This window comes from Pagrus pagrus (genome assembly GCF_965226575.1).
Source record: "Pagrus pagrus genome assembly, chromosome: 17".
Taxonomy (NCBI): Eukaryota; Metazoa; Chordata; class Actinopteri; order Spariformes; family Sparidae; genus Pagrus; species Pagrus pagrus.
This window is the reverse complement of record NC_140201.1, coordinates 3,096,980-3,110,011: the sequence shown is the minus strand read 5'-3', so window position 1 is coordinate 3,110,011 and position 13,032 is coordinate 3,096,980. Positions and strand designations below refer to the sequence as shown.

Sequence of the window (13,032 nt, the reverse complement as noted above, 5' to 3'; positions counted from 1 at the left end):
TATCAAGATAGTGACGTTTAAATGACACATTTTGTTTTTGTGTGTGAGATACTGGTCATGTCGCTTTCTCTTTATCAAACATGCAGCAGAGGGCGCCCTTACTTCAAAAACCGCCACCAAGCAAACTGTCACGTCTTTTTTAGTGACACTGACTTAATGTATGTTTTGTAGGCACATCACGTGTTTTCCACTAGATGGTGTCCTCCTCCACTGTGCAGCTGTGTAGCAGCAGGGTATTTTAATGACTGACTCATGTTACCAGTGTCTTATGAGAATATTTAATTGAGTTCAAGACAAACCAGGAAATATCTTTTCTCATTTCACTGTGCCATCACTCTCCCATGATCTTGGACAGCACCGCAAAATACAGTGATGATGTACACCCCAAAAAATCCTCCAGCAGCTGCTGCTGTAAAGAAAATCACCTGTTTGTTATAAGACTGAAATTTTAAAAGGTTTATTATACTTATCCTGCATTTAGATCACCAAAATCTTAATGTATAAATGTCATCTCTTTGCCTTTTCTTCACCAGTAACCATCACTGCTCTGTTCAGGACAAACTTTCGCATGGATTTCCCTTTTGACCTGCAGGAGCTGCCAGCATTTGCTATCATTGGGTGAGCAACTGAAGAACTGAGACACACTGTATATGTCAGCTTTTTTTTGTGTGTGTGTGTGCATGTGTGCACTGTGTATATTCAAACTTACTAATGGACAAGATGGAAAATGTTAATACGGCAAACTTTATGCAAATGTAACATTTGAAACAGTGAGGATCTAATCATTATCTCACCATTTACCTCAGGGGAAGAAAGAGAGAGACGCAGAACACAGGTGGATTCTTTGTGATGATGCAGTTTAACACCGGTGTCACCAGCCTTTTGTTCTGGCGTTGAAAACGTTTAAAGATATCCAGTAAAACGTTGGCCGCTCCTATCTGACATTTCTGCTGTGCTTATTTTATGCATTGTGCTCCTTAGCTAGCATTTTTTCCCGTGGCCCAAAAGGTAAAGTAGGTCTCCAAACAAATATTAAAGCGTTAAAATTAATAAGATATGAAAACATCAAACTTGTTTTTAGATGAATTAGATGGACACACTTTGTAATACAGCATGAAGCATATTTAAGTTTAAGTGTGTGATGCAGTGATTTTCTAGCCAGATGTTATTATAAAAAACACTCATTGGTTCCAGTATTTATTTCAGATGACTTAACTCGGCTAACATGACGGTTATGTGTTTTATTCAGGATCTCCTGTGGGTTCCTCGGGGCGTTCTTTGTCTATCTCAACAGACAGGTGGTTCTGTTCATGAGACGACCCAACGCCATGACCCGCTTCCTAACTAGACAGTAGGTCCATGTGTGTCCATATGTAGAAGTATGTACATCTTGTCATTATGTTTTGTCCTTGTTCCTTGTGCTTTGGTTGATTTGTTCAGGGTTTTGATTATTAGAGAATTTTACTAATGTTTGTTTGATCATAAATTATTTTTTTCTGTTTCCTCTCCCAGCCGGCTGATCTTCCCTGCAGTGGTAACGCTGGTCATCGCTACCTTGACCTTCCCACCAGGGTTTGGACAGTTCATGGCAGGAGAGGTCAGAGTTCATACCTTGTTATCCTTCCTGTCTCTTATGTAAACAAAGGAGAATCCAGGGCACGTTAATGTGTTTGGACCAGCATGCAACGTTGACAGCTACAGAGAGCTGATGAACAAAATGCCACCCCACAAAAGCAAACAGCGGTAGCTAATTTACATGTTTCAAAACACAACTAGAGACAGATATTTATGTAAAAGTACACCTGCTTCAGAACAACACTGAGCAAAGCTGTGGGCTTCAATATTTATCTGCAGGCTACCATGTATCATAGGCAGAAAGCAAAACGCAAAAAGCCAGCCGTCTCTTAGATCTTTGGTCTCTTTAGATTCCTTTGGATACATCATCTCAGACCAGTAGATGTGGAAAAAATAAGCCTACTTTGTTCCTGTTACTGATGCTGCATCACAGGATTGCTGGTTATTGAAGTCAATTTTTTTTCAATCTGTGACCTCTCGGAGCCACAGGGAGCGACCAACATGAACGTTTTCCTCCTTTGAGGGACAAACGGCAACAAACTTTGATCTGGTGTAAGCGTGCTGGGAGAAATTCACTCGAGTGTGCAAATCAAACCCCAAAATCAGAACGTTTTTTTCCTTCACTTTGTTATTTTTATATGTATTTGTTAGTTAAAAGTATTAGAATTTGAAATACTATAACATCTAAACTGTACTTGTTTATACATTTACTGTATTTGCTGTAAACTTATTGTGTTGTCACATGACACAAGAGTAAATATAATCATAACCTATAGTTATATAGCACCTTTCTTAACATAGCTGCAAGGTGCTTGTGCAGTGAAATGAAATACAATTCTGCACAGATAACTTAAATAAATTAAATTAACATAATACAAATGCACAACACCAACCAGTAAAATGAAATTCACAAAACCAGTGAATCCAAAGCAATAAGCCTCAACAAACAAGTGGTTTCTGAGCTAGTCAACGTGAGATCTTTTAGAGTTTGGGGGCATTCATAGGAAAGGTCTTGATGACCTTGGGACAACCAGTACAGCCATCAAGGACCTCAGGTTACACTTTAAAACTTTAAAATTTATATTGTTAACGCTTTGTATTCCTCAGAAAAGAAACTCTCAGTCCTGGTGTGTGTTTATCGTGTTTGCTCTATTAGCTCTATTAGCTATAAGCTGTTAACTCTGTAACCTGTTAGCTCCCTAAGCATAACACACTGCAGGACTTTGCTTTCCACCGTCTGCTAACAGCTAACTAGCTCTCCTCCTACCAATTTCAACTAGGTCCTTTCAGATTTTAATGTGTCATATTTTTCGCAGGTCTCGCTTTGAATAGCAGCAGCATTGTAGTCTGCACTCAGCTAGTTTAAAGCGCTAATTATATACATATTGGGACAAAACTCTCTTGTCCCAGAGGCGTCTTGGGGAAGATTAAGCACATTTTCTACCTTCCCCGCAACGACAGGGCGGCGTTAGTCCCGAGCCCTGATTTCTGCACAGTTTGCCCAAAGCCATATATTCTTCAGTGTTTGGCAAAGTAGAGCAGCAGGTTAGATAAAGTGGGACACTCACATGTTTCTGATAATTGAGATTAATATTTAGGATATGAGCTGTAGCACCCTCAGCCCCGCTCTCATGTCAGTGTCGATGTCTGAACGGAAAAGCTATATGCCTTGTAGCCCCTTGTGCTGCATGTACAAAGGGAGTTTTAAGCCACACATCAACAGCTCACCCACTCAGAGCTAAAAGCTAATCATGTGTTTCACAGATGCTCAGAATAGACCACTTAGTGTGAACCAGGTGTGTGTGCTATATGCTGTTGTAAGTGAATGCGTATCCGTTTGAGTGCATATGTCAGTCAGCAACACCTTAACATGTTTTTTTTTGTGCCCTCGGTGCATGTCTTTCACACCCTCTTTGTTGAAATGTCTCACACCTTTATAACAAACTCACAGTATCGTTTAACACGGCAGAGGAGCAAAGTCATATCTGCATTTAAATCATTTCAATTTAGAAAATATGTCCGTTACTTTTTCAACCCTGAAAAGTGTTCATATAGCTTTTGGGGAATGAAATCCTTCCATTCCGACTTGATAGCGCAGCGCTGAGTGACGGAGGAATCAGCACAGCGAGAGGAGATTAAGTGCTACATGGGTTGTGAACCAGACGTGAACCCACAACTTCAAAAAGGCCCAGGAAAGCCTATTATTACATGCAGCTCCGTCGAGGCCAACAGCAGCCTTTCACAGAACGCTTCCACTCGCACGCTGAACGCTTTAATTTCAGGGGCCTCGATTCAACCCGAGCTCAAGTAGGAAGTACAAAAGTAGAAAAATCGAAATGACGTGGGTGTTGTTTTTCCCCCGCGGTGGCGTTATGCAGATGCGGAAGGCGCTGCGATTTGTGCCTGTGAGCGGATACAGAGGCATCTATGCAAATGTGCAAAATGGTTGAAGTGAATTAGTCATTCATGAGTCATCTAAAGAGAATGAGTCATTGGACACGGCCACCCTTACCCGTCTGCTTCCAGCTCTCTGGATGACTTCCTGTCTGTTTATCCCACTTGACTGTCTTCCTCCCTTCACATTTTTTGTCTCTCCTTTTCCCTTTCTTTTTTTCTTCTTCATCCATTTCCTCCTTACCTCTTTTCCTGCCTGTGTCAAACTTCATCCCTCCCTCTTTGGCTCCTTCCTTACCCTTCACTTCCTTTTGCAACCCACTTTCCCTCTTGCTCCTTTGAAACCTTCTTCAACCCTTTCACTTCCTCTTTAATCCCTTTTCCTCCCCATCCCTCACCCTTTTTGTCTCCAGTTTCCTTTACACACCTCCATCTTTCTCCTCTTTACTTCATCCCTCTTTATTTCTCTTCTAATTCCCCTTAAATACCCTCCCCCCTTTCCCTTCCCCTCTCTGACCATCTCTCTTCGATTCTCTCCACTCTTTCCTCCACTCCTGTTCCCCCTTTTGCCCTCACCCCTGCCTCCCCCTGTCCTCCCCCTCACCAGCTGATGCCCAGGGAGTGCATCAACTCTCTGTTTGACAACTTTACGTGGACAAAGATTTCGGGATCTCCTCTTCCAGTCGGTCTGGGTCGCTCCGCCGCCTGGCTGCACCCTGATGTTAGTGTCTTCATCATCCTGCTGCTCTTCTTCTTCATGAAGGTCTGTGGCTGCTGGGGAATGTGTGTGTATGTGTGTTTATGTGTTTGCTTGATTGGGTAGGTGTTTGTGTGCAGGTCAAGTGTGTCATTGTGTTTCTGTGAAAGTGTTTGGATTGTGTGTATGGCTGTAGGTGTGCGACTGGACAAGTGCGAGACTGTGTGTGTGTGTGTGTGTGTGTGTGTGTGTGTGTGTGTGTGTGTGTCTGGCTCCACCTGACGTCAGCATTTTCGTCATCCTCCTCCTCGTCTTCATTAGGGGCATTTGTTGCAGGTCACTCATGTTGTGTGTTGGTGACGGGGACATCTGTGTGTAGGCGTGTGTGTGTGTATGTGTGTGTCTTTGTCTTTCTCCTTTTCTTCCTGTCCAAGGTCAACAGTGTTGGCAGGCTGCCAGCAGTTCTAGCATTCTTGTGTTTTCTTGAAAGCAGCTCTCTCTCTCTCTCTCTCTCTCACACACACACACACACACACACACACACACACACACACACACACACACACACACCCTGGAGAGTTACAGTTTTTGCTATCTCAGTTATTAGCATCGACATGTACACAAATGTGCTGTAGGTGCTGGGTTGGGAATGTTGATTAACACACTATAAACAACCCGAATTAAATCAGAATAACATGGCAGCTACATAAACCAAGAAGAAGTAGGTTTAATAAACCTAGGTTTTAGGGCCACACACACACACACACACACACACACACATATATATATGAAATCATCATTCACCTCCCATTGACTTCCACTCTATCTGTGCAGTGCACTGTGGAGTTCAACTTTGGTGAATCTTGCCCAGCGAAGTCGCAGCCATAACTAATCCCAAAGACGGACTAAAATACCCACTAATGCTCACTATTTTGTCTTCAGTTGGAAAGGGTACAATCGGCATTCATTCGTGGGTCAAATGACTCGCTGTAGTCTGTCCATCCATCCCTTTTAAGCGCCGCTCGTAAATTGTCATATCGGCGTTGAGCCTGAATAAGAAGATATAAAATGGCTCTTGTAAGTCTTGTGCTGATATCTATAATTTTTCATTATTACAGTGTTATTTCTCACCTGACTTACAATATATCCAATGTAAAAGTTCCTAATTATTAATATTATTTAGTTATTTAAAGGTGTTGTGTGTGTTGCTGCAAATGGAGAAGTAAAGCACCATAAAATACGGATAATGTAAAATAAAATTCTATAATTATATACTGTAAGAAATACCTGACCCCTCCCAAGGACGATAATATCGTGTACCGTGATATTTGGGCGGGACAATATTGTGATATAAAATTTTGGATATCGCCCAAGCCTAGTGCTGGTGGCATCTATTTAAAGAAAAATCCCCAGAAACAGTCTAAAAAATCAGACATTTGGGTCCTGCAATTAAAACTGGTTGCTGCAAGTTAAGGCTCATAAATTGGCTCACAGATGACAGCAGTCTAGTGGGACTAATAAGGTCTTCTGCAGACGCTGCATGGTCGTGTAATGTCCAAGGCCATTTTTTAAGACCTCCGAAGTGCAGTAGCTGCTCCTACCCATACCAAATTAATGAGTGGTTTCATTAACATCCAGACAATGTCAGAGTAGAGGACTTTAACCGAAAGGAGCTTGATGACAGTCAGACTGATTCAGAATAGAGTGGAAAATAATTAGACCTGTTCCAAAATCTGATGAAACCCAGACAGAGAGCACCAACACTGGCAGCAGCAGGACTCACTATCAGTTAATGAGTAGCCACATATAAAAAAAATACAATAAAAGTAGAAATTTGTATAATTGCCCCTGGTCTTTGCCTACCACTCATTTTTTTCTGTCTAATATCCCAATGCAGACAGTTCAGTTTACTATATAACATCAAAACCAATTGGTAATCCTTTTCTTTAGTCCATATTTCGATACTACTGACGGTACTTGAGTACTTGAAACAGTCGGACATTGTTTTTTAAAATGAGGGCAACAACTCCAGCACTGTTTGTGACAGCAAGGCAGTTAGGTTGTCACCCAGTTTTTATCAAGCTGACCCACTGAAAAATAACCACCAAGCACAAGCCATCAGTTTGACTCGATGTGTAATCAGAACACAAACACACGTCTCCAAAAATCAAAGCTGTTTTGAAGTCAAAGGGTAGCCCTCCTCGTGTTCAGCCTCACGATATTCATACTGTTTCCTTCATTTCTGTCAATCTGTCCACCCCCAGTATTGTTCTTCTTTGAAAAATAGTGTGACCAGGGCTTCTGACTTCAAGTGTTTCATGTATGAAAATCAGAGACAGACAAAGTCTGGGCTCTAAATACTCTGAGTCCCAGCCCGCCTACAGTCTGTTGGCTGCTGCTGGAAATGGCACCAAGCTGTTGCTGCCTCCTGTCTGGTGAAAATCTGCAGCTTCTCAAGAGCTCAAGCAGAGAACAGTGAGAAACTCGGGGAGGAGATTACTTTCTCAGTAAATACAAAACCAAACTTTTCAGTCTACTATGGAAGTCCAGCAACACAAAGTGATGTTCATGCCAGTATTTGTTTTCAGTGTCTCTAAACGTGTTATGTTGTATCGGCCAATGTTGTAATTTTCTGCCCAATTAAACCAAGAAGTTGAGATTTAGCTTACAGAGGACTGTAAATTTAATAGAAATTCATTTATAGACTGGATATCTTCCTCGTTCTCTCTACAGCTCCAAATTAATCAAACATGCCACATTACCCCCCTTGGAGGTATCGCAATGTATTTGCCTTTTTAACCTCGGCCTGTTTTTGTGTTCTGTCTAAGGTCAAATCAAGCAGAAAAGATTATGAATTATTATAAATAATCCTATCAGCAGAATATAAAAGCCTGTCACTCAGCGTCAGACACTGCATTGGTTTAGTCATGGTGTTTCTCAGTTGAGCAAAGCGGCTCCCTGCAGTGAAAACTTAATTCAACCAAAACTGAGAGCAGCTGGCTGGTAAAACTCTCTCTCACAACACTCACACACACACACACACACACACACACACACACACACACACACACACACACACACACACACACACACTGTGTTTTTCTGCCTTTCTGTCGCCTTCTGCTGCTGTCAGCCTTTCTCTAATGCGTACACAAACATAGACTCTGGGTCCTCCTCCTCTCTCCCACATGTGTTTAAGCCTCTCTCTGCTTCTGTTTCCCTATCTTTGTCCTATAACAACAACAACAACAATAATAACACTGTCTCTATTTAAACGTCTGTAGTTCAAACCAGCTGTAAAACAAACCTGAGGGGTCAGTTAAAGTCGAGGGTCATTTGACTGCAGATTTGTTAATACAGTATGAGCGCTGTTTCAGAATCGGGGTGAGGACTGAGAAGCCTGAACCGACTAGTCTTATACAAACTGTGCTCTACAATCATTTCAGCTTTAAGTCCCTACTTCAAACATCAGAATGTACTTTTATCTGTAGTAAGAAAACTTGATAACATCTGAAGTGGCAATCTTGCACAGAACAGGAGAGGTACAACACCTCATCGGTGTATCAGCAGGCAATAACACAAGCAATATTTTATCTTCTAGGAGGATGGTGTCAGAGGGGTGCTTGTTTTTCTTATTTTGCTCATTTTACTTGTTTTTTAGTGACTCCACCTGCTTGTACATTTTCCATTTTCCTGCATATTGTATCTGAAAAATCTTAACCTTGTGTTTATAATGGTAAAATCTTCCTTGAAGCTTTTTAGATGATTTTAGATAACAGTCGTAGTGGTCAAACAGAAAGTTTAGTGTTTACCAGCTTGGGTTAAATGCCTCTGGAGGGCAAGATTATTATTCTCGGCCGTGTCTATTTTACTTTGGGGTTTCTCTGTTGATTGTTCCTCATCTCCAAGGAAATGGACACTGAGCAAAGTGACGTGCTGCGTCGCACAAGATCATCTAAAATGTTGAAGAAGGTTGTAGGTTGATTATTTGCACAATATTCGAAATTTTAAACCAAACCCAAGAGCAGTTTGTTCATTTGTTTTTACAGATGAGTTTTCCTTCAGTCTTCAGTCTATATTTTCTGCTATAATTCACCTGTTTTGCAGTTAATTTCAGACTAAGACTATAACCTTCTTCTCTTCCATCTGTCTCCGAGTATTGCACATAACCCGGCAGCCATATTTCCTCTTTTTATTTTCTCCCCATCGATGTTGTTTTCCATCAAACAGTGAAGCTAACTCTGTCAGTGTTTCTGCTCCCATCTATCTCAGGATTTGTGACACTGATGAAAGAGTGTGCTGAATGTGTGTGTGTTTGTGTGTGTGTGAGTTTTAGCGCGTTGTGTGTTTCTGCGTGATTGTGTTTGACTGTCAGGATTAAAAAGAGAGAAGAAGACAGTGAGCTCAGGCCTCTGTGTCATCAGGATAGCAGCCACCCTGTGAGAGACGTGCTAATGAGTTTTTATCTTGTACCACAGTAATTAAGTTCTCAAACGATGATGACAAACGATGTGTAGAATAGTAATCTGGAGTGTTAAAATGGTAATGTAGTGTTTCTCGCCAATCCCTTCAAATCAAAAATGAGAGAGCCCAGCGTGTGGTGTGAAGGTGCTGCTGTAACAGTTTCTCTCTCTCACACACAGACACAAACAACAAAAACCCGGAGCTCGTGTCAAGGTAATCATTATCTCTGATGAGCTCTCTACAGCCAGGAGCAAAGTCTGTTATTAGGCGAGCTATACGTTCTGATGAATACAGAACTTGTTTGGAGACAAACGGTGTAAGTGACATTTACAGGGTGAGTTTAGCTTTAATTTTCTCTGCAGAGGAGTTTGATCTTTTCACCCACTCAGACCTGTAGTCACACATAACTGCTACATCTCTCTGCTGCTGCTGCTGCACTGGAGCAGCTGTTGATTAAGTGCCTTGCTCAAGGACACCCAAGGGTGATTGGGTCAACCCCCCACGCCACATACATGCACAGACTTTCCAGATTCTCCACTTCTGTGACTCATTACTCTGTGACAAAATAGCATATTTATATATATATTTTTTTTTTGAAATACAAAATCAGAGATAACGAGAGTTCAAAAGGGCACAAGCACTTCGCGCCATCATTTTTGCGATGCAACACACCATCTTGGAAGCGATTTTAAAAAGTACTGGGTGAGGAACCTGCAGGCAGCAAGGAGGGAATATTGAAAATAAAACCAGAAAAGAGAAAAATTGCTGTTGACCTGTTTGCTCTTGTAAGAGAAAATGGAGGCTTGTGTTCTCTGTGGAGAAGATTAAGTGACTTGTTCAGTTTGTAATACTGAGAATGACAATGATTATTTTTTTTAGTTTGGACATAAACTTCAGTCACAGAGTGGAAGTCACATAGATTGGCTTTTGACCAAAGTGAGAACCCAACATGATGTCACCCATTTGTTTGTGGACTGCCATTTTGAAGCCTCTAGTTTGGCATTACAGCTGTCGCCATCTTGTTTTTTTTGGAGCTAGAAATGAGCTGGGGAGGAAATCCTGATCGGACTGACGGCCACGCCCAAAGCATACCTTGCTTTTTCATTTATTTTACTCTAAACTGGAGCTATAACCTACGAAATGAACATCACGCTGTGTTGAAGAAGACTTGAAACTAGAGATTGAGACCATAAACTCATTAGGGAAACTGTTTACTGAGGTCATGAATCAAGTTAGAAGTCGTGTCACTTCCTCATAAGCTCACGTACAGTCTGACCCCCTGCTGTAACCCTGTCATGAGAGTATGAGAATATGAACGTCCTCATATGTGACTCTCACGGTTTGCCTACATCAGGCCGCTGTTGAGAGGTTGTTTCTAACATTGATCTGATGAGTTGCCTCGTCTGAAGCACTTTCCTTGTCTTGCAGTTCTGGATGTCTGCAGTGGCCACCACCATGCCCATCCCATCCGGGGCCTTCATGCCCGTCTTCATACTGGGTGAGCAAAAACACCTTTTCTGTAGTTGGGGTTGAATGGTTTATGCTGTTTGTTTGACTATTTTCAATCATTGCAGTAACACTAAAGATCCATACGCAACAGGAATCTTGAAATATACTGTAGAAATGTGAGATTAGATGTGCTCCCTGAACTTCATTTAGAAAACATTATTTTTACCCTTGTTCAATTAGTTATATCTGAACAGACTGATGCTCCCAAGCTTTATTTCTCATTACCTTTTTAAAATTAGATATCAGTTTAATTATTATTCAAATCAACATTTTAGGGATCAGTGTTTATTTGCAGTCGTTTGCAGTTCATCTGTTGTTTTTGTCGCGTGGACTACTTTAGAGCGTGACCTTTACCAGTGCCTCACTTTAAAATATTCATCATTACCAACCGTAAACAACTTAAAATGAATAAACTCAGCTCTAGTTTAGTGGTGTGTGTGTGTGTGTGTGTGTGTGTGTGTGTGTGTGTGTGTGTGTGTGTGTGTGTGTGTGTGTGTGTGTGTGTGTGTGTGTGTGCATGTGTGTGTTTCTCTGTGGTTTTAAAAGGTGGCCTTTTGCACTGTCACGCAGTGCAGCTGCACAAAGCATCAACATTTTGTACAAACTTTCTAAATGAGACCATTACAGGCGGTTCATGAATAAGAAAAAATCACGATAGTTGCTGTTACAGGCGTTTCTGTCTGACAGCTGTGATGTTTTGGACGTAATCCTGTTGGAAGTGATTTCTTTGATCAGCCTCTCCACCATCTGCTGTCACTGGAAACACTGATGACTTTTGTTCTGTTTGCACTGGTGATAAAAACACAAACACGGGAGACCAGACAGTGATATTTTATATTTGTCTGTAGTAGTAAAATGGCACTTATTGAACGACATAACCTGTAATATTTTTGCATTAAAATGCCCAAAAATGACGTTTGTGATATATATTTTGTTGAGTTATCCTGAATGTTTCCAAGTAATTCGTAAAGTTTTTTCAAGGTTGTTATAACTTCCTGGGAAAGATCAAGGAGTACACATCAAAGAGCGAGGAAAGAAGTTGGCAAACAAGACGAAACATAACGCAAATTATGTTTTTAAACATTACCTCATCCGTGAACATTTCCTGCCTCAAGGTCAAAAATAACAACCTGAAAAAATAAGAGCAATAAACTAAAAAATTAGATAAATATAAAGTAATTCTCACATTCCACTTATTTAATTCTGCTCTGTCACTACTCATTACTTAAATCATAGAGTAATCCCTTTAGCAGATTGGAAGGTAATATTTTAATTCTTCTCTCCTCTTGTAGGAGCTGCATTCGGCAGGCTGGTCGGGGAGATCATGGCGACCTTGTTTCCTCATGGGATCGTGTTTGATGGCATCCTTTACCGCATCATCCCTGGAGGGTACGCAGTCATTGGTTAGTCTCTCCTTCCTCCTCTTAGCGACCCCCCCCCCCTCTCTCTTTTTTTTTTTAGTTTATCTCCAACTGCAACTTTTGTTCATCCCCCTCCAGTATATAATGCAAATCAAGGCACTTCCTCTGCGGTACAAATGATCACCAATTACTGCTGCATATTTTTAAACCCATACCACTGAATCCTTAATGTCAAGCTGTCCACCTCCCCTCTGTCTCCTCCCTGTCCTCCTCTTTCTCCTCCTTAACTGTCAACCTCCTGCACCCTTAGCTTGTCAGCAGTGGTCAAGATGTCCTCCTTCCTTCTCCCCTGTCACTTCTCTCATCCTCTCCTTCCTCCAACTTCTCCTCTTCCTCTCCTGTCAACCTCTCCGGCCCTCTAGTTGTCACTCGTTGTCAAGTTGTCCTCCCCGCCTAATCTTCCTCATCTCCCTCCCCTTCTTTGCCTACCTCCTCCTCCTCTTCCTCCTTTCCATCAGAGCATGTGGCCACTTTGCTGTGACAGTTAAATGTCACTGTGGGTTCTCTCTGCTGTCCTCACCTCAGCCACTGACCCAGAAACGTGGCCTTCCTTCAATCCCCCTCCTGTTGCCCTACAAAGCCCATCCCTCCTCTCTCTCCCTTGATCCCTCCTCGTTTCCTCATGTCTCTTCCTTTCCTGTCCTTTGTTTCATCATGTTTATCCTTCTCCCTGTTCTCCTTCTTTCTCTTCCATATCTTTCTCTTGACATTTGTTTGCTTCCTGTCGCACTTGACATGCGTCATCTATTTTTGCTTCCAAACCCTTTTATGAAACTCTGTTAACTCTTTCTCTCGCTGCCTGTCCCGTTTTCTCCCTCCTCCATCCTCTTCTCCCTCTTCTCACTTTGTTCTTGTTTTTCTTTTTGATGCGGCTCTACTGTCCCTCCTTCATTTCTCCTGCCCACTATCCCACGATCTGTTTCCCCTTTCTCCTTTTTTTTTTCTCTGACGAAAACAACTCACTTCCTCTTT

The 13,032-nt window shown here is 41.7% G+C and overlaps 1 protein-coding gene across 5 annotated transcripts in view; it reads left to right on the top strand.

The window, feature by feature from the left end:
* Window positions 1-13,032, top strand: part of LOC311272908 (chloride channel protein 1-like) — a 52,996-nt gene that overhangs the window by 19,378 nt on the left and 20,586 nt on the right. For all 5 annotated transcript variants that reach the window (XR_014624617.1, XM_084379654.1, XM_084379653.1 and 2 more), the window contains 6 exons: window positions 534-618; window positions 1,250-1,351; window positions 1,513-1,597; window positions 4,577-4,732; window positions 10,559-10,628; window positions 11,932-12,042. Coding sequence is in view for 4 of the 5 variants with exons in the window: in XM_084379654.1 (XP_084235780.1) it covers window positions 534-618; window positions 1,250-1,351; window positions 1,513-1,597; window positions 4,577-4,732; window positions 10,559-10,628; window positions 11,932-12,042 (609 nt within the window). In the remaining variant the exon portion in view is untranslated. The remainder of the gene's footprint in view (window positions 1-533; window positions 619-1,249; window positions 1,352-1,512; window positions 1,598-4,576; window positions 4,733-10,558; window positions 10,629-11,931; window positions 12,043-13,032) is intronic.